This window comes from Podarcis muralis, chromosome 5 (genome assembly GCF_964188315.1).
Source record: "Podarcis muralis chromosome 5, rPodMur119.hap1.1, whole genome shotgun sequence".
In the NCBI taxonomy this organism is placed as follows: domain Eukaryota; kingdom Metazoa; phylum Chordata; class Lepidosauria; order Squamata; family Lacertidae; genus Podarcis; species Podarcis muralis.
The window spans coordinates 25,627,373-25,648,220 of record NC_135659.1 but is presented as its reverse complement, the minus strand read 5'-3'; the positions used below and the strand labels follow the sequence as shown (position 1 = coordinate 25,648,220).

The window sequence follows — 20,848 nt, the reverse complement described above, 5'->3', positions numbered from 1 at the left end:
AAGTTATCAACAGAGTGTGCTAAAACAGAGTCGGTGGAAATGAAGCAATAATGGCATGGTGCAAATCTGGAAGAAACAAAACTATATATATAAAAGTTTTATGTTGAAATTCACTAACAATGAGGAAACACATTTCTTTTCTGACCGATCCTGGACTTAGGGGACTCAGCCCCTTGGGGAGTTGGGCAGCAAAAGCCAACCACCCCTATTTTTCTACATCATACTCGAGAATTCACTTAGCCTATGTCCTATTGTGTTCAGAAGGAAACAGGAAGGAGCAGTTGTTGTGAGTTGCATCACTTTGCACTGATGGAATGTGCTTTAATCCGGTGTAGGGAGCTGTTAGCAAAATGTGGAGAAATGAAAGCTTTGTTGATTCCCTCTGCTCCCTCCAGCTCCATCCATGTGCCCCCAAAATCAGACAGACAGAAGCGGTTAAAGATAGCAGCTGCTTTTTAAAAAATGAAGTACAAATGCAATTCAGATAAGCTTTTCAAGTCCTGTTAGAACTGCTCCATCCTTCATGGGAGATTATGCCCTCGGCTACCAGCAGAGGGATCCCTAGGCTTAGTTTTGGGACAGGTGCTACATATCATTGAAATGGAGTGGCTTGACATTTGTTCAGATTTGTGTAACTTGCCTATATTTATATACGAACTTAAGTAGTGTATTTGGAAAAAGAATTTGTTGCTGGCACACGAAAAGTATTTTCAGTAGTTGAAATGCAGAAGGGATCACAACGCGTTTTTTTGGTGTGTGTTTTTTTGCAAAACTTCCTTCTGGCAAAGAAGTGAAAATTTATTTTAGTGTTATGTATTATTTTATTACAGTTTTTTGTTTTTGTTTTAGAAATGAACCTATTTTATTACAGGGTTTTTTTTTCATCGTGTGAGTCACCCAGGTGACTTATGTTAGAGGGTGACCCACAAATAATGTAAATAAATGGCAACTCCTCTTGTAAAAATGTTCCTGATCATATGAAGGAGCTGTTTCCATAGTATCTTTGGCATGGGTACCACTTCTTGGACTGTTTGTGTTGTCTGAGTGATGTGAAAATAGCCTGCACTGCATCTTCTAGAAACTGGGAAAAGCCCCAGTATGGATTCCACTTGTGGCTCACAGCTTTTGACACCACCTTTGCAGAATGGAATTGAGATTTGCTGTAACAGATTTCTCCTGCAAATGTAATGTGATAATAAGCATCTCCTGTATTTTTATGAGTATCAAAGTAAATATTTACACAGGAACTGTTTGTCTGCTATCCATCGTCGGCTGTGCCACTTATTTGAAGGCCTACTGAAATTTACGTTTAAAAAAAAATACATTAATATGCTTTCTGATCTTAACGTATGTTTGTTTGTAGGTGTATTTTTACATATTGTTGCTGACACACTTGGAAGTGTTGGTGTAATCATATCTGCGTTACTGATGCAGAACTATGGCTTAATGATAGCTGATCCTATCTGTTCGATGCTGATAGCTATGCTTATAGGAGTAAGGTAAGTTATGGGATGGGTGGTCATTTTCTAGGGTTTGGAATTAAAGCAAATATTGCAGCCTTGATTGTCAATTGCTATAATTGCAGCATCTGTTCTTTTTATCGCTTACTTGTTCCTCTCCCCCTTTCCCCCATCGCGTAGCCATTTATTTTCACACCTAAAACTTTCTCCTGTCGGCAGCCAATCTTGCTTGCGCATGTAATTTCTGCGTATTTTAGGCTTGCAAAATGGCCTTTCTGACCCCCATTGTGAAGCATCTTTCCGTTGTGTGTTGTTTATATAAGCAATGTACTGTACTACTAAATGGACAAGAATGGCCTCAAATTCAGTGGAGTCCTGCCGGCTGGCACGCCGTGTAGTCTTCACCCAAACTCAGCTGCCAAGCTTCTCATAAAAAGCTGCTCAATATCCATCGTTGTCTTCTGAGGCTTCTTGCTGCCTTTTGTGGTGGAATGTCTCAAGCTTATTGAAAAAGTACCCCACGCAGCAATGGATTTCTGAACCGGGGAAGTGTTCCACTGTGTAACGTAGCTTTCAGAAACGGTTCTAAATAGAAGCTGACAAGGCATTCAGACTTTTCAGTCACGCAGAACTCTTCATTAAGTTGCACGTTAGGAACAATTTTTTTTAAAGCTTTCGGAGTGAGAATAGGAGTCTAAACCAGCGGTTGCCAGTGTGGTGCCCACGGGCACAGATAAGCCCGCAAGAGGGTTTCCAAAGCAACCACGGGGTTTTCTCCCCCTGCTGGAATTAGAATTGAATGAAACATTCTGTTGGGCCCAATGGAAAAGGTTGCAATTTGTGCTTGATGATCGCGGCAGTTTCTCCGGTTCGCAGACCTGCCCATGAACCAAAATAGGTTGGCAGTCCCGGGTCTAAGCTGTTGTCTGCAATGTTCCTGTCTTAAGGTGGTAGTAGAGGGAGCTTTCAATGACTTCTTTAGACGAGAACTTTGGCCTTTGTGTATAGAGCCCAATATGTGTAGGCCTGAGTCATACAATTTGTACTTCACTTTTGAGGTGTATAGATTGATGGGTGCTCCCACTAAAACTAAGCTCCTACATGATGCGAGAAGGGGAGCAAACAATTATATATATATATATATATATATATATATATATATATATATATATATGCAGGTTTTGGTGTCCTCGGGTATCTTCCCGTGTAAAAGTTGGGGTGTCTAGGCGACGTTTCGACGAGGTCTCACTCGTCATCTTCAGGCTGGTGCTTTCGGCTTCTTGTTACTGGAACAGAGCAGGATCTCAGTGTTTGAGTTCCTATAAATACTGTAGAGGAGGTATGGTGTATAGCCTCCAATGTTCTGGGCAGAGAGGAAGTTCCCAGGCTAGTGTGCCTTTTCTTCTTTTGTTCCTTAATTGCTTGAGGGATATCTTGAGTGATTTCTTGAGTGATATCCTGAGTACCACTTAGGTGGGTCATTAGGTGTGGATTAGTTGCTAAAGCCTTTGTGTCTTGACCTCTTGAACTTTGTGAAGAGTTTTTCTGAGAAGATGGGTGTACTACATTTAGTTGTGCTCTGGCTTGGCTTCGTGTATAGGGGCGAGCTGTGGTTTTGTGGCCTGTGCCAGCCAGATCTGTGTAGGGATTGCAGGGGGGTGCAGCATCCGGAGGTGCCACCATGGTTTGGCTACTGGATGGTGTCTGTAATTTATCTGTGGAGAGGGTCTGGGTTTGGGTCTGGTGTGGTTGATTGGTGATGGCGTTCTGTGTGCCTCTGGATCTGGTGTCAGTTTTTGTGGGGAGGGCTAATTTCCAGATGTCTGGCAAGCGGGATGTGTCGTCACGCTTGTTCATGTTGTGAGGGTGTTTCTCTATCTCGATGGCTTCCATGATTATTCTCTTGTGGTGATGTTCCATGTTAGAGAGCAATTTGGAATCTGCAAAATTAATTTCGTGTCCTGTTTCTTTCATGTGTTGGAAGAGAGAGGAAGTTTTTTCTTCTTTTTTGACGGCATTCTTGTGTTCTGCGATACGTGCATTTATTCGTCTGTTTGTTTGTCCAATGTACGTGGCTGGGCAGACTTTGCAGGGTATTTCATAGACCCCTTGGTTTTCCAACTGGATTTTATCCTTGGGGTTTCTGAGGATATTGGCTATTTTTTGGTTGGCGCAAAAGGCTGTTTTGATATTGTGTTTATGGAGGATTTTGCTAATTTTATCTGTAGTGCCCTTGATATAAGGAAGGAGGGCCATGCCATTGTTTTCTTCTGTGTCTTGGTTTTTGGGGGGTGTTTCTTTTTGGATTAGCTTCGTAACCCTGTTTTGCTGGTATCCATTGGATACCATATATCCAATATATATATATGCGGTTGTCTTAGATGTGTGGTTTCCCTGATTTACCCATCTTATATCTGCATTTGTGGGCTGAGTCAGCGATGAAGGCTTAGCATGTTAAATTTACTTTAAGCCTTTTTGGAAGGTTTTGCTTTCTCCCACAAATTTTGTCAGTGTTCCTGCTGGGGAGGCATGGAATAGGGACATCTTCTACCTTTGGAGACCAGCATTATGGTGTGTTTTTGAAGAGATTTCAAAAAGGTGGGGCTAGTGGATTGTAGAATACTTGAGCTAGTACCCTTTCTTTCAAATGAAAACTGGGCATGGACTTGTTTGAGGTTATGAACAAAATTGTCTTCCATTCTGTCAAATGAAGACTGTACTGATTATTTAGCTTTTGAAGATCAGGCTCAAGAACTTGTTTTTAATTTTTTATTCATTGCCGTACCATACAAAAACTGTTGTCTGTAGACATTTCTAAGTGGGAAAGGGAATCTTTTGCACATGAAATACATAGTTTTCAGTATGAAAACTACATGTTTGCTAAAAGATGGAAACTGATAACTTGAGATGCACAAAATGTGTATTTTCTCTATGTGGGTTCTTTTGCCTTCTTACCTCTACTTGTATTTAGTTAGGAATAATCCTTAATACTCCACAAGGGTAATGAAGAAAAGCAGAGTTGCAGCTCAAGCTTATACACCCTTAGCATCTAAATTGAGTTTGTGTAATATTTTGTTTCTCTCTGATCTGGAAGTGAGAATTTCTGGGAGATGAGCGTGCTGCACAGATGATTTCTTGGTAGCGCAAGAGAGTCCAAGCAGCCAGCTGCTGGGGAAAGGGTGTATGGATAGGAGGTGGAGGAGAAGGGTGAAGTTTGGCTGCAGGACAACACCACTTCTGCCTCCTGGAAGCAATTTCTGAATCAGAGGCACCGCTGCAAAATAACCCAGCCCCAATGTTCACCTTAAGTTCTTGGCGTTAAATCTGAATCCCATTGACAGCGTTGGCTTTCATTGATTTATTGTGTTCCCCAGCTCTTTACATTTTGAAACTTGGGGGGTCTAAAGCTGATGGCAGCAAATTTGGACTTATTTCTGTTGACTTGTGAATTACGTTTCTGTGGCTCTTTTAAAAGATATCAGCACCAGCTATCAGCCCCAAGTTCTGGTTTTATGATAGTGCAGTGTCATTGCCTTGGTTCTAGGCCAGATTTGTGTCATGCAACATGAAAATGAGGCAACATGGCCTTTTTGCGCAACAAGCGGGCAATATCTGTATTATGGTTGTACGTATGCGGAAGCATCTCAATTGATGTGCGGTTCTTTAAACAATGTCTTTGGTATTCTAAGGCTAATGGCATGTCCCACTCCGATATTACTGTTATAAAATGAAAACAATTCTCAAATTACAGGGGCCTAGAACACACTTTGTATGGGCTAGAGCCCACTTCATTATATCCATGAAAAGTTATCTCCAATCGGCAAGTATCCAGAGAGAAAAATGTCAAGTCTTGGGCCAAAAGGCCGTGAGATAATAATAGACAGTGACACACGGACAGTTGCAGGTACAGTGGTACCTCGGGTTACAAACTTAATTCGTTCTGGAGGTCTGTTCTTAACCCGAAACCGTTCTCATCCTGGGGCAAAGTTCTCAACCTGAGGTACTACTTCCAGGTTAGCGGAGTTTGTAACCCAAAGTGTTTGTAACCCAAAGCGTTTGTAACCCGAGGTACCACTGTACTATGAAAATAGTACCCCCCCTCATCTGCTAATTGTAATACTTTTAGTAAGAAAGAAGTCCACAGACCCAGTTAAGTCTGAATAAAATAGAATTGAATTTACTATTAGAAGTTTATTCGAATCGTAGAATTGGAAGGGACCCTGTGATCATCTAGTCCAACTTGCTGCAATGCAGGAATATGCAGGATCAAACTTGCAATTTTGGCATTATCAGCTTCTTCTTCTCCTCCTTCTTCTTCTTCTTCTTCTTCGTCTTCGTCTTCGTCTTCGTCTTCTTCTTCTGCAATTACTTGTAGCCGAGTAAGATGGTCTTCCAAGAAGAGGATCTTAACAGTGAATGTGGAGGCCAATTCTGGATCCACACATCTTTCCTTAACCAACTAAGCTATCCAGTCTAGTAAGTCCTACTCCAGCAATTCTACAGCAGAGCTTCCCTTTGAAGTCTAGGCTGGATTATGGTGACACTCCAGTCAACACTGGAGTATCATGGGGGACGGAAATATTCTCCTACTTGTGTCTGAACGTTGCTGCTTTCTATGTGTGAATGGTGTCCGTTTATTTTCTTTAGTAGAGAGTGATCCATGAGTCCTGCGTAGGGCTTGTCTAGATAGTAGAAGAATATTGCTGGCCAGTAATGGCACATATTGGCACATCCTGCAGAGAATGAGTAGGGGAATGAGCTCTGGTGGCATGTCTGATGTTAGGTTTTGTAACACTATGAACATGCATGTAGATTGGTGATGTTAGTGGGTGCGTTCTACTGCAAAAAAGGAAAAATACATGTGAAGTTGCTTTCAACTTGTACTGTATTTTGATAATGGGGATTGGAGCTGATCAGGTCAGTATTACACTTGCCTCCAAAAAAGAAAAGAAAAAGGGATTAAACAGTGGCAACTCTCCTTTTTGCCAATGTAGCACTTGATTTCCAGTTTACTACAGGTTCAGCAAAGGTAAAGTTACAGTAAATGACCCCTGGATGGTTAAGTCCAGTCGAAATTTGGCTATGGGGTGCGGTGCTCATCTCGCTCTTCAGGCCAAGGGAGCTGGCATTTGTCCACAGACATGTGGCCATCATGACTAAACCGCTTCTGGCACAACAGGACACTGTAATGGAAACCAGAGCGCATGGAAACGCCATTTACCTTCCCGCTGCAGTGGCACCTATTTATCTGCTTGCACTGGTGTGCTTTCGAACTGCTAGGTTGGCAGAAGCCGGGACAGAGCAACAGGAGCTCACCCCATCGTGTGGATTCGAACCGCCAACCTTCCGATCGGCAAGCCCAAGAGGCTCAGTGGTTTAGACCACAGCGCCCACCTGCTCTCTGCTAAAGTCAAATTAGTGTAAATGTTTGACTCTGGAAGTTGCTGAATCACAGAATCATAGAGTTGGGACCACGAGGGTCCCCTGCAATGTAGGAATCTTTTGCCCAGTGTGGGGCTTGAACATGCGTCCCCACTTGTGCATACTGGAGTTGATTGGTTGGTGTAATATAAGTCAGGGAAATGTGCAGAGCTGAATGAAGCTCACTCAAAAGGGGAAACTGAGGGTTTCTTCATAAGCATGCTTACAAAGAAAACTGTGGTTGTCTCAAACAAGGTCCCTGATCCATTGCCTCAATATTTTAAAAACTAAAGAAAAACGCTGCATGTTATTGTTTGTACAAGTTTAATGGGAAATGGTTGAATTTAAGGATGGCTGTCAAAGATCTTTCGTTAACCTATAAGTTTACAAGTTACAGGAACTATTTTTGTCCTTTAGCTTGTCCCTAGAAAACAACCAAACTTGTTATCAGATTGCAATTTAATCTTTTCCAAGAACCGCAGTGATTTATGCAGGCGTGTAGTTCCTTCCAAACAAAAATAGATATGGGTCCAAGCACACAACAAAGATGTCAGAATGTTGGCTCTGCTCTAGAATCTTCTATGTACATAGGATTCGCTGTGTGACACAGAATAACATTAATCAAGAGTTCTCAAGAAAGCCACTGTCTAAGCCACAATGGTGATGCGGAAACACCAAAGGCATTATACTGAGCTGGAAGAATGAATGTGCTGCATATTAAGTGGGCTAAGAAATAAAGCCTTTGAATGATGTACCTTAATGGTGGTGCACATTCTTAATTTACAAAAGTGGCTGTATTTCAAGTGTAATTTCCATGGTACATTTTTGGACAAGGTAGACGGACTCTGAAATGGTTTAGATACAAACGTAAATGTTTCCAGCCCTTGCTAGCTTGCTCAGTAGTCGAAACACTGCACTACTCTGAAGTTGCAAAAGAAAATTAAATCTTGTGCCTTATCCCGCGTCCCCCAAAGTAGATGGGTCAGTCAAGTATTTCCGACTTAGATTTTCAGATGCTACTGAATTTTGAGACTTTGATACCGGTTTGTTCCTTCTTCCATTTTGCACTTTCTCTCCCCTCTTTCACATTTTCTTTCTATCGCTCCCTTCCTATTGACCAGCCGGAAGTTCCCTAAGAAATCTGGGTAGAAATCTTACCCAGGACAGTTTTAAATACAGTGGTACCTCGGGTTAAGTTAATTCGTTCCAGAGGTCCGTTCTTAACCTGAAACTGTTCTTAACCTGAGGTACCACTTTAGCTAATGGGGCCTCCCACTGCCGCCGCACGATTTCTGTTCTCATCCTGGAGCAAAGTTCTTAACCCGAGGTACTATTTCTGGGTTGGTGGAGTCTGTAACCTGAAGCGTATGTAACCCAAGTTACCACTGTAGTCCATTCCTTAAAAGAAAGGGGAAAGCGCCTTCTGAGCTCTTCTTGGTGCTTCATTTCCTATTTGTATCCCAGTGGGCGACATCCAAGGGGGTCCAGTTTGCACAACGGACTTCCCACTCTTCCATCTGCAGCCCCCTCCCAAAATCTGCTCTGGCATGTTGGAGGACCCTCTGGAGCAGGTTGGGAAGGTGTGGAGACTTCAGTGGGGAAGAGAAGGAAGTCTCATCTTCAGTGGTAAATATTAGATATTGCCCATTATACTCCCCCCAACACCCACCAGGAAGATTTTAGCTTGGTTTGCATGCAGGACTTTACCCTTGTGTGCTCACCCTTCCCCTTATGCCTTTCCACCATACCATAGTTTTCTGTTGCATCTGATCTGGCAAATTATGGCCTGGGCTTGCTTTCTGATTCAGAATCGCGAGCCGCAGTTTTCCAGCCATGTTTCTTAGGCTTTTATTTGACTATTGCTGTTTATCCGCCTGGCTTTTTGTCCACATTCTTCCCGGTGTTTGTTTTAATACATATACCAAACATTTTAATTTCAAACCACACAGCCTCTGATGGGAATTTATTACTCAATAGCTGTGTGAATGTTTGCAGTAGGATGGACTGACATCAGTTTCTCCTCCTGCGGCGACACTTCGCCACAGACCTTTGGAAAAAGGCTTATGAGGTCATCTAGCAAAAAACTTCTTTTGAGTTTTCCTAAATTACTTGAATTGATGATTCCACAGTTTTCATTGAGAATCTCGTAACCTCCTTGCTAAAAGGAATAGTTCCTCTGGTTCCTCTCCTCCAATTGTTCCTTTTGAATATTTCCTTTTAAGGACTGTTGTGTTGCAGTTGTTCCGAAGTGGGCTTAAAACTAAAATTAAACAGCTCAGTGTGCAATGTGTTGTGGGTTGGGAAGCCAGAGTCTGATGATGTCCTGAGCCCACCATGAGATTTAGGGATGTCTAGTAGACTCCAATGTGGTCTTTTATTTCAGCCTGGGAAGTGATGGTAGGAATGTTTTTCCTCCATAGCATTAATTGGCTGTTTTAAGGTGTGGATATAACATACTTTAGGACTGGCTCCAAGAAGTTGGAGCTGTTGGCCTGGAAGTTTGGATCATTTGCATTTTCCTCTGCTACACTGCCAGTGAGCAGCAGTTTGTGGAGGACCCAAAGCGCCTGGGAAAGGTGCCATTGGGATTCAACTTTGAGTCAAGAGCTTTCAAGCCACTCCTCAAACTTAATGCGCTCAAATGAAGTTCAAATCTTCCCTTTTTGTTCCAGACAGGGTGGAGGGTATTCCTGTCTCTCTTTTTTATTCCAACTCAAAAAGGGGTGTGTGTGTGTGTGTGTGTGTGTGTGTGTGTGTGTGTGTATGGAAGAAGCAGTGTATTGCAAGCTTTTTCATCTCTGCCTTAAGTTTTTGTTCTTTCCACATTTCATTATTTCACCATCAATACAGTTATTGGTTCTTACGTAATGATCTCGGTGTATTTGTTGGAAAGATGGAGAGAGAGAAAACGCAGGGTAGCACTTAAATATGGACTGTGCCATTGAAGGTTAGAGGGTATTCAAAATGGCTGATAATTGTGATATCTTTATTTCTCATAGGTATGCTGTGCAGTATGTGTAAAAACACAGACACGCACACATGTTCCCGTTTACAATGTAGCCAGTGTCTGAAGAGTCATAATATGTCCCCAGTCAGCTAGTAACATCTTCATTTTGGAGCAGGGGTGCCGACTGGGGCCCCAGATTATGGGTGCCCCTTGGGTCCTCCGGGGCCCCCTAGAGATGGCGCTTATGCTTTGGAGCCAAAGAAATCCTAAGCAGGGGAACTTGTTGTTGGCTTGTTGGCTATCATGGGACCTTTCTGCGTCTACCGGTTCCATGATATTGTCGCTTTTGCAGTTAGCGGAAGAAGCCTCTAATTGCTTCCAAATGCTTTCAGCTTGAGCTCTGCTGAAATCTTGGGTTGTCTCATTTCAAGAAGTGCACAGCTGGCTGTTTTCGACAAGTCATTTCATTATGGCTGAACCAGTCCCTAGTAATTTTGTTTTATGGTCGGTCTCCTCGCCTCCCTCCCTCCCTTATTATCTTGGATCATAAGGAAAACATTCCCCAAGCCAGACGCAAGGACAAGAATGTCTCTTGCATTTCTTCTACATTTTTATGGCTATTGTAATTACCGTTGTAATGGATCTTGGGTCTGCAGAATCAACAATGTGTGTGCGTGTTTTAAATCATCATTTCTTCCATATAGATTTCAGGAAGATCCTGCAGATCCTGTATCTGGGGTATTTCTTACCCCGTAGTTATTCTCTAGAAAGTCCCTGAGCCACACAGGCTGTTGTCTGAGAGACTTGGCATTGATTTCCCCCCTCCCCCCGCAAGGAAATAATGTTGGTCTGCTAAATACAGTGGTACCTCGCAAGACGAACGCCTCGCGAGACGAAAAACTCGCAAAATGAAAGGTTTTTTCGTTTTCGAGTTGCCTCGCAAGACGAATTTCCCTATGGGCTTGCTTCGCAAAACGAAGCTTGCCCCGGGGACAGCGGGTGTTCTCTTTTGAAGCAAGGGGCGGCGGGGAGATCGCTTCTCCCCACCGCCCCTTGCTTCAAAAGAGGTCTGCCCCCGGACCTCTTTTGAAGCAAGGGGCTGCGGGGAGATCGCTTCTCCCGGTGCTCCGAAGCGGGGTGGGGGGGGGCGGGAACACCTGCCCCAGCCGCCGGGCTTCGTAGCGCTGCTGCGAAGCCGGGCGGGGGGCGGGAACACCTGCCCCAGCCACCGGGCTTCGTAGCGCTGCTGCGAAGCCGGGCGGGGGGCGGGAACACCTGCCCCAGCCACCCCGCTTCGGAACGCTGCTCCGAAGCGGGGTGGGGGGGCGGGAACACCTGCCCCAGCCGCCGGGCTTCGTAGCGCTGCTGCGAAGCCAGGCGGGGGGCGGGAACACCTGCCCCAGCCACCCCGCTTCGGAACGCTGCTCCGAAGCGGGGTGGGGGGGCGGGAACACTTGCCCCAGCCACCGGGCTTCGTAGCGCTGCTGCGAAGCCGGGTGGGGGGCGGGAACACCTGCCCCAGCCGCCGGGCTTCGTAGCGCTGCTGCGAAGCCGGGCGGGGGGGGGGGGCGGGAACACCTTCTGAAGGCGGGCGGGGGGCGAAAGTCTTTGTCCCCCCTGCCTGCCTTCCCAGGGGCTTTTAAATCGCCCCGGACAGCAGAGAAGTCCTCCGCTGTCCCGGGGCGATTTTAAAATGCCGCCCGCCAGCATTTTAAGATCGCCCGGACAGCGGAGAAGTCCTCCGCTGTCCCAGGGTTTTTTAAAATGCTGGGGGTGGGAAGAAAAGCCCTTGTCCCCCCCCCCAGCCTTCAGAAGAGGTCCGGGGACAGTCTGTCCCCGGACCTGGTCTGAAGGCGGTTTCCCTAGGAACGCATTAATTGATTTTCAATGCATTCCTATGGGAAACCGTGCATCGCAAGCCGAAAAAACCGCAAGACGAAGAGACTTGCGGAACGAATTAATTTCGTCTTGCGAGGCACCACTGTAGTAGCTTATTTATTAGAAGTGTAACGATACGATATTTTCCTGAACTCTGGCTTTTTACGGGAAGGAGCGAGAGAGTCACAGAAACATGAGCATGCACTGCTTGCCTTCCTTCCCTCTTGACAAACCATCTCTGGATGCAGGTTCAAACTTTTAAATGCACAATGCATGTCATTACTTGGATTCCTGCCTTGCCAACACTCCATCCACCCCCTTTGAAGCCGTATTGTCTGAAGAACTTGGGAGATCTTCTGGCAGCCCCAGGCTTCCTGTTGGATTCTGGGCAAGCTGAAGGCTTTCTGTAACCGCTTACGTTCCGTCCCTCGGCCTCTGGCATTATTTATGTAGCACTCGGCAGCTAGTCTTTCTCTCCCCCCGGGGCTTATATATCCAATCCCCGGCAACAATGGGGCATTCTTTTCTTTTGCACAGTTCCTGATAAAACTGTGTGTGACCTGTGACATGTTTCTTTCACAAGGGCCCGTTTGATTGCGCGCATTGTGCCCGTGGCTTGGCTTCTGAACCGATTCCCATGGTTACGATGACCATGAAAACATGTCATTGTGGCGGGTCGTCATACTGTTTTGGCCAGAGATTGAAATGAGCTCGATCCGAACGGCGTACTCGGCTTGCAGGATGATGAGTGTGTTGCCCAGTCTTTGGGGGAATCTGTGGGAATCCTTCCAATGGCTGTCTTGCACACACACACACACACACACACACACACACACACACAGCAAATGGCTTCACTTCCTGCAGCTCACAACTAGTTGGTCTCTGTCAGTAAGGATTACAATGCGGTGGAAGCCCTAAAAACTGCTATGGGTAGGGTTGCTGTTTAATTGAATTGAATTTTATTATTTCAGTCACAGACCAGTTCCAGCCCCCACATGCAATATCAAGAAAGTCATAAAACATGATAGGGATACATTTGGTTGTTGAATTTATTCAACCTATTCTTAAACCAGCTGCCTATATGAATATTGTACTGCAAGTAGAATACTACTAGTATTCTTGTTGGAATACGCAACAACAGTTATAATTGTAGATTTATACATTTGTGCCCCATTATATTCTGTGGGCTAAGAGCGGCTTAGCCATTTTCATCAAAATTACCACTGTCCCCCAAAGGTTTCCTAATGCAAGACATGTGCATTTAGAGAATAAAGCTTTAGAGCAAATCAAAAGTCCTGGCTTTCTCTCATTCACTTTTTTTTTTTGTCCGGAAAAAGAATTCTGTTGGTTGACAGCCCTGGTTTCAATTCGTCACGTTTTTTGTTTTAAACCCTCTTGTCCCCTGTCATATTCCCTTACAGCACTGCTTGAAAGGCAGGTTAACCACCCCCCCCCCCCCCGCCACCAAAATCTCTTTTTGGAGTTGAGGATTGGGAGGTACTTATTTCTCATGTGTTGCACAAGAATAGTTTTGCATGCTTTGTTAAAAGAAAAAAAGTGTCGGTTTTAAGATGACTTCTGTAAACCTTTCTAGTGTCGTTCCACTTCTGAGAGAGTCCATTGGAATTTTGATGCAGCGAACTCCACCTTCCCTAGAAAGCAGTCTGCCTCAGTGCTATCAAAGAGTAAGTTGAAATATTTCCATAAGTTTTAAACATGCTCCTGGATAATAGAATCGCAGAAGCCGGACGTCTGAAGGACACATGTCCTCCAACAAATCCTGTACACGTCTTCTTCCTGAATGATCAAAAGCGTAATATGATGAAACAAATCTAATTACCTGATAGAACAAATTTCTGATTTTGTACAGTTTCTGTACTGCATTGGGCTGATACTAGCTGATATTTGATGCTCTTGATGCTCATAATTTAAGGCTGAACAGTGAAGGTGCATGCTTGACATCCTACAAGCATAGCGTCTAGTATTTTCCTTGAGTCACTGGGTGCTTCATGATGGAAACTGCTCTTTGTACCTTCCCCACATGTTTAAAAAAGCCTGTAACATACTCTGGGGTGGAGAGGGGCAGAGAATGCAATGTTCTGCATTGTAGCTGTATACTTCTTGGATATCACTCTGTGTAAAATATAATAGTTCCAAGAAGGTATTGGAACACAGCATCATAGGCCTATATAGTCTGTTTTAGAAATATTTTTATTTGCCTCTTTGAACATCTGATGACCTTCTACACACTTAAATCAGCAGAAGAAAGCTTGCCTGTGTAATTAATTCACATGCTCTCAGGTTTCAAGCTGTAAGCAGTGAGGTCCTTTGTTTAATTCAAGGGATTATGTGTATTAGCCAAAACAGTCCTGATAAAATCAAGCATATTATTTTAAACACAATGTATTGCAAGCGTGCATTCAATATGAAGGTCATACTGAATTGGGCGAACAGTAATGTTTCTAACGGCACAAAGGACCATTCGTCCTACGTGGACTGAAAGCCAGTTTATGGGAAGGAAGTTGAAGAAATGGATCTCTTCCCAGAGGAACCTAGGTTTGGGATTGCTTTATTAGTCTTCAAGGTAAAAAAGAGAATTGGCTTGAATTTGGCCTTCTTATTATAGGATGCCATACAGTCTGATGGCAATGCTATAAATAAAAGTGATAAATGTGGTGTACTGGGTAGAATGTCGGACTAGGACCACAGTTCTAGGGATAGGTAGAGGTAAAGGGACCCCTGACCATTAGGTCCAGTCGTGGCTGACTCTGGGGTTGCAGTGCTCATCTCGCTTTATTGGCCGAGGGAGTCGGAGTACAACTTCTGGGTCATGTGGCCAGCATGACTAAGCTGCTTCTGACAAACCAGAGCAGTGCACGGAAACGCTGTTTACCTTCCCGCCAGAGCGGTACCTATTTATCTACTTGCACTGGCATGCTTTCGAACTGCTAGGTTGGCAGGAGCAGGGACCGAGCAACGGATGCTCACCCCGTCGCGGGGATTTGAACCGCCGACCTTCTGATCGGCAAGTCCTAGGCTCTGTGGTTTAACCCACACCATCGTTCAAATCCCCACCTGACCATGAAGCTCATTGGGTGACTGTGGGGCTGTTACTTCCTCTCAGGCTAACCTACCTCCCAGGGTTGTTGTGGGTATGAAATGAAAAGTGGGAGAGCCATGTGTATTACCTGATGCTTCTTGGGAGAAAAAAGTGGGCTATAAATGCAGTTAGACAACCATGGTTCAGTTGGTTAGTGCTGATAATGCCCAGGTTGCAGATTCCATCCCCATATGGGACAACTGCATATTCCTGCATTACCGGGGGGGCGGGGGGCGGGACAGGACTAGAGGATCTTCCAACTCTACAATTCTATGGGTCTATAAGTACATTTGTTGCATCTCAGTTTAAACAAAAGAAATATGCATACATTGTTCATTCATGGGGCTCTTTTGTATACCACTAAATTTCTCGTGTTTCCCTTTTAAAAAATTGATTTCTAAATGCCTCTTTATGTATTTTAGGTTCAGCAGTTGCAAGGAGTTTACAGTTTACACGACCCTCATTTCTGGACCCTTTGTACTGATGTTTACATAGGGACTTTGAAACTGTTTGTAGCTCCAGATGCTGACGCAAAGTGGATTCTAAGCCAGACTCACAACATTTTTACTCAGGTATGTTTGATGTGTGCCGTGTAAATGTAGGAACAGCACTGTTCCTTTCAGCCGGGGTAATGCTGTTTTTGTGGAAAGGAAGAGTAAAGAATAACAGGACAAGGTGATTACGTTTTGTGTTCTGTCATGGTCAGTCTAAGATTGGTCCTTTTCAATATGTGATTGCTATGAATGCTGGTTCATGTTCATTTTTTGCTCTGATAATTCTAGTGTGCATATGTATAATGTATGTATGAATAACTAGGCTAGCCTACATTTTTTTAAATGTCAGAACGAACAGGAACTGGCCAGCTGGCTAGATCCTTAGCTCTGCAGGTCACTGGCAGTCTAAAGGGGTAAGGGACAAACAAGCACAATGTGTGTGTGTGTGTGTGTGTGTGTGTGTGTGTGTGTGTGTGAGAGAGAGAGAGAGAGAGAGAGAGAGAGATTTTCACACGTATTTTTTTAAATTTATGATTTTCAATTTTATACATTTCAATATTTTTACAATCATTTGAACATTTTAAAACTCGACTTCCTTCCCCCTCTTTCTGCGGTTCCTTAAATTCTTTTTAAAAAATATTTTCTGCATATTCCAAATTAACTTACCTTAATCATTTAATCATCTGCTTTAAATGTATACTCTTATAAAGCTGCAGGTTATTACAATAATCCTGCCAATGTTCTTATCTGTTTGCAATTTCTTTGTAAATATTCAATCAACCGTTTCCATAAAGTTTGTTATCTTGATTTCTTACTTTTCCGAGAGATTTTCGCACAATTTGATCTGAACTACCCAGCTAGCTATTTGATATTCCGTTTAAATTTCCTAAACAAAGGAATTTGTGCAGGGTGTATTTTGCATTAATTTCTGGTGGGCTTCTCTAAACGTGCCACACGTCACACGCTTTTGCTAGCCAATTTCACAACCATAGCCAGTGTGGCATAGTGGTTAGAGCGTTGGACTGGGACCTGGGGAAATGGGGTTCAAAACCCCATTCAGCCATGAAGCTCACTGGTAGACCTTGGGCCAGACACTTCCTCGCAGCCTAAACTACTTTCCTGGGCTTTTGTGAAGATAAATGAGGAAGAGAATGGTACCTGTCACCTTGAGCTCCTTGAAGGAAAGGAGGGATCAAAATGTAATAAATGCACAAGAGAATCCATTCCCATTTAATGTTTTGTAGGTTTTGACATGGGTCACACAGTCCCCTAGAATTTGTATTCCAATGTGTTCCTTTTCTTCCATCTTCGCAGGCTGGAGTGAGGCAGCTCTATGTACAGATTGACTTTGCCGCTATGTAGCAAATATCTCGACCATCTCGTTGGACCAAAGCTTTCTAGTACTGTCATGATTTAAAAGACACTGTACTTCCTTTGGAACAGAGACCCGCTCCCGTCTTCTCTACGGTTGTCCAAAACTGAACAGACTCTGCTGCCTTGTGGGCTAGATAGAGAGAGAAAAACCGAAAAACTGCATGGCCCAGGACTACTTGGGATTGACTTTCACGAGCTCCAAACCTTTGTGGATTTACTGGCCAAGTTTGTTCCTGCAGCAAACTTAATGATAATGTGGTATTGCAATCATTGGTTTTGCTTTTTGTGAAGCTGCTGGAAGTTACTGCTTATTCCCAGAAAGCCAGTGTTAACTACAGGGAGGGTGGGTAGAAAATAAATTTTTATTTTTTTCTTAAAATGTCACAGTGGTTGACATTCTACAACGTGTAAGACTGTTTGTACTTTGCAAACTTAACGAACCAAACCATATTGGGTTTTCAGAGTGCCTTTTCCGTCAAAGTATCTGCCAGCACAGATATTGAACATCGGGGATTTTTATTAATTTTTATGGCTACTACTTGTACCCAATAGGACTCTTGCTTGTGATTGGTGTGATTTATGTGTAATTGCATAATGGTAGATATTAGACTCTCTCTTACTGTTACATTTTTAAACTTCCAAGGAGGTGATTCTTCAATTTTACAATACAAAGATAAAATGATTACGCAGTTTGTTTACAAAAAGTTTGACCACCAGGACGTAAATCTAGGCTGATAGCACCTTCACATTCTTAACGGTAATTAGAAAATAACGAAGCACTCAAAACAAAGGATGCATTGCCTCTTTTGTTGACTGATGCTGGAGGCTTTGACTGGCAGATTTACGTTAACTGCAGAATGAAGGTTTGTATATGATAGTCAACAGATGATCTGAACTTTTGCTTCACAGTCCATGTTCAGAATTAATTCACAAGCTCTTCAGCCAGAAATCCACCAGTTCAACTAGTATATGCAATAAAGCCCATGCATTATGTATACATTATCATGGAATATAATTTGGTTTGTTCAATCTGATTGCATATTTTGAAAGGGTTTTTTTGCATTAGATTTGAAAATGAGCCATAGGTTCTTCAGCACTTAATACCTTAAGAAGGAGAGTCTTCTGAGTGAACTGTGTGGTTCAGCTAAATATTGCTTCACAGCCATCATTTTTCATTTTCTGTCTTAACTAAGGTTCTTTTTAAACTTCACCTTGGGCAGTATATTTCCTGGGTTTATCCTGCAATGCTAGTGTAATGTATAAAGGCTTGCTAGGCAACTGTCAGAGCGCTTCATGACGGAATAACAAAGATCTCACAAACGCATCTCTCGTTTCCAACGTTGAAGCTGAAGTTGGAATTGGAATGTATGGTAGTAAGCAAGTCCCTTTTTACTAATCAACAAAGATGATCGCACATATGTTCAAATGAATGAAAATCACCTGATTCCGTCCCCCTCAAAAGGCCATTTGCTTGAACAGTTGTGTTTCAAGACAAGTTTATTTAGAAAAACAAAAGTTGCTGCTAACCGATGGTTAGATACCCCCCCCCCCCACAGTTGGCTTAGCTTTAGCTGGAGGGAGATTTATTCATGGCTTTTAATGAAGTTAGGCATCAGAAAAGCCTAAAACGGAATTGTATTGGTACATTAGTTTCTATTTTAAAAGACTGTAACGTGGAACTTCTGGTTTTTATGGGAATAATCTCCTTTTAAAATGTATCTCTTAACTCGGCCTGTGTATTCCATTACTTGCCAATTTTATTTTTACTTTGCTTGCTATTCATTTAGAAATGCAAGTATCAGACACAGTCTCTAATTCAAGGTCTGAAGATGAGTTGTGGCCCAATACACTTCTTCAGTAATATCCATTCCTTTCCACAAGACACATCAGGGCTGCTTCACACATGAAGATTCCCATATAATGTGAGAAGTGCACTGTGAGAAACCTACCCTGTGGGTGCATACACTGTAGAAAATGCACATACACTTTTCCCACACGATATAGCAAATTCCAATTTTTTCCCTTTCAGAGATACGGTGTACCTCTGTAGATTAATGTGAAGTGCCATTGGCTCTGAACCCATTTCAGTAAAATGGCTTTTAATTAAAGGTAAGGAAGAACCCCCATTTTTTTCCGTGCATATTGTCGATATTTCAGAACTTTGCTTGTGTCTTCTGTTGAGCACACACTAAATCATTGGTTGCGGCTGAACCCGAGAGCCTAGAAATTGCTTAACCTTTGAGTTGGTGTTAATTTGCTTCAGGCCTTTCCCCATGGAAGTAGTCCTCTTTGTTCTAACTTCTCTCACCCAAATGACAAATACTGAGTTAAATCATCCTTTGCCAAACACGTGGCTTTGAAATTTGCTTTTATCTAACTTTGGCAGCAGAGGTTAAATTAATGCACAGCTTTTACACAACTGCCAAAGTGAGATTCTGGTGCAATAGGGGTGCTTACCCAATAAACGTCCCATGTTTCTCTCTAATGATAATGTAAGGTCTTCAGCTTAGGGGAGGAGGTTTATATTAGTTGGAGCTTGTTGTCAACCAAGCCCTTAAGTTGTGTGAAGTGAAGAAAAAGTGTCCTTTATACTTTTAGGCTTGGATGTCGGCACACTACGCAGTCATAGGATCGGTCTAGTTTTTGAGTAACGTGTTGTACAACATTAAACCACTGCATAGGGCAGATGTTGGTACAGATGGTAGCCAACAGCCTCGGTTGTGTTCTTACTCCTGAAGCTTTTACAGGATAAAGGTCGCTTCTAAAAAGGAAAGCTTCCAACTACATTAAGATACTGGCAGTCCTGATTAGTAAATGAAATATTGCGTGGTCTAGGGCTTTAGAATAGTGCAAAGGGTTAAAAACCGAAGAATGGATGCTAACTGCATTTGACCAGGTGAATGATACTGGGATAGATGTGAGGAAATGGAGATTGGAAGTTGGTTATGCCAGTGCAAATAAAAGGAGCATTTTTGAGGGGGAGGGGAAATGCAGCACGATTTCATTCAAATATGGCAGTTCAGCTCAAGTTCTTAAACTTGGCTAACCTGGTTCCATTTTCTACATTGCTATCGCATTGATTCTTGCTGCCGAAAGTATTTTTTTGTATTCCTGCAACATTTTGTCTGTGTGTGCCCTTTCTAAGTGCTGTTTCCTACCCTGACCTGATCTTCAGTCTTCTGATAATTGCTTTATACCCTCCAAGAATTGTATCTCATTGACTGATTAAATGCTGCCACCAAGCCTCGTGAAAATGCACAGGCCCACGCCAAGCGTTTGGTTGGAATTGAAAATGCCACTGTGGATATGGACTATTTTATTTATTTTCACCGTCCCATTACCTGAACAGTTCTAATTTTGGCCTGGGATCACTTTTCTGTGGCAAGTGTTTAACAGAAGCAGTGCTCACATAGTTCACGTCCCAGAGGTATACCATAAAAGAACTGATGGGCATAGCGATCTTATTGCCAAAATTGTAACTAGTACTTTCAGATCAGATAGAATGGGAAAACAGTGCTGAAACCCCATTTCCTAACTTGCACATAAAGTGGGGCTCTGGTGTCAGTCAGCCTGTTGTATTTCTCAACGCATGATGTACCGGTGCAATTGAAGGACTTCACACTGTTTCAGTGAATTCAAAGAGGTGACTACAGATGATTGACAACTGCGTATACTGTAATTGGTTTGGGAATGCTAAAGCGAGTAGCCAGTCTAACTTGCCATAAGTGCAATACTGGACATTCTAATGCATAATTTTTTCTACTTGAATACAGTCTCTGGAATATTTAAACAGCTAATATGTTTGAGACAATATCTGGGATCAATTTTCCTATCAATAAACTTTTTCCTTTTGCAAACATTTTTCAAATGTGTGTTTCGTTCCTTGGGTGTGGGTGTGTGTGTGTGTGTGTGTGTGTGCAATCTGCACATTCCTGGCTGTCCTCAAGCAAACCATCTCCTGGACAAATGTAATGTAAGAACCAGAAGTTGGGAGTAAAATCTTGTGACGTCTGAAGCTCTCACTCGAAGGAGATGCAATCCTTTACCCTGTAAACCTGTTCTGGAGACTTGGGAGGCCCTTCAGAACAGTGTGGAAGGTTGCCTGAGAGTCTGTAGAGAGGATTAATGAAAATAGTTTTATCTCTCTCCCCCCCCTTCAATGACAAGAGAAATC

General features: G+C 43.1%; 1 protein-coding gene across 1 annotated transcript in view; it reads left to right on the top strand.

Moving 5' to 3' along the window:
* SLC30A7 (solute carrier family 30 member 7) overlaps positions 1-20,533 on the top strand; it is a 33,810-nt gene extending 13,277 nt beyond the window's left edge. The window contains exons 8-11 of the mRNA XM_077928431.1: positions 1,364-1,499; positions 13,301-13,391; positions 15,229-15,378; positions 16,615-20,533. Of these exons, the coding sequence (XP_077784557.1) occupies positions 1,364-1,499; positions 13,301-13,391; positions 15,229-15,378; positions 16,615-16,662 (425 nt within the window). The 3' untranslated portion in view covers positions 16,663-20,533. The remainder of the gene's footprint in view (positions 1-1,363; positions 1,500-13,300; positions 13,392-15,228; positions 15,379-16,614) is intronic.
* Positions 20,534-20,848: the final 315 nt, after the last annotated feature.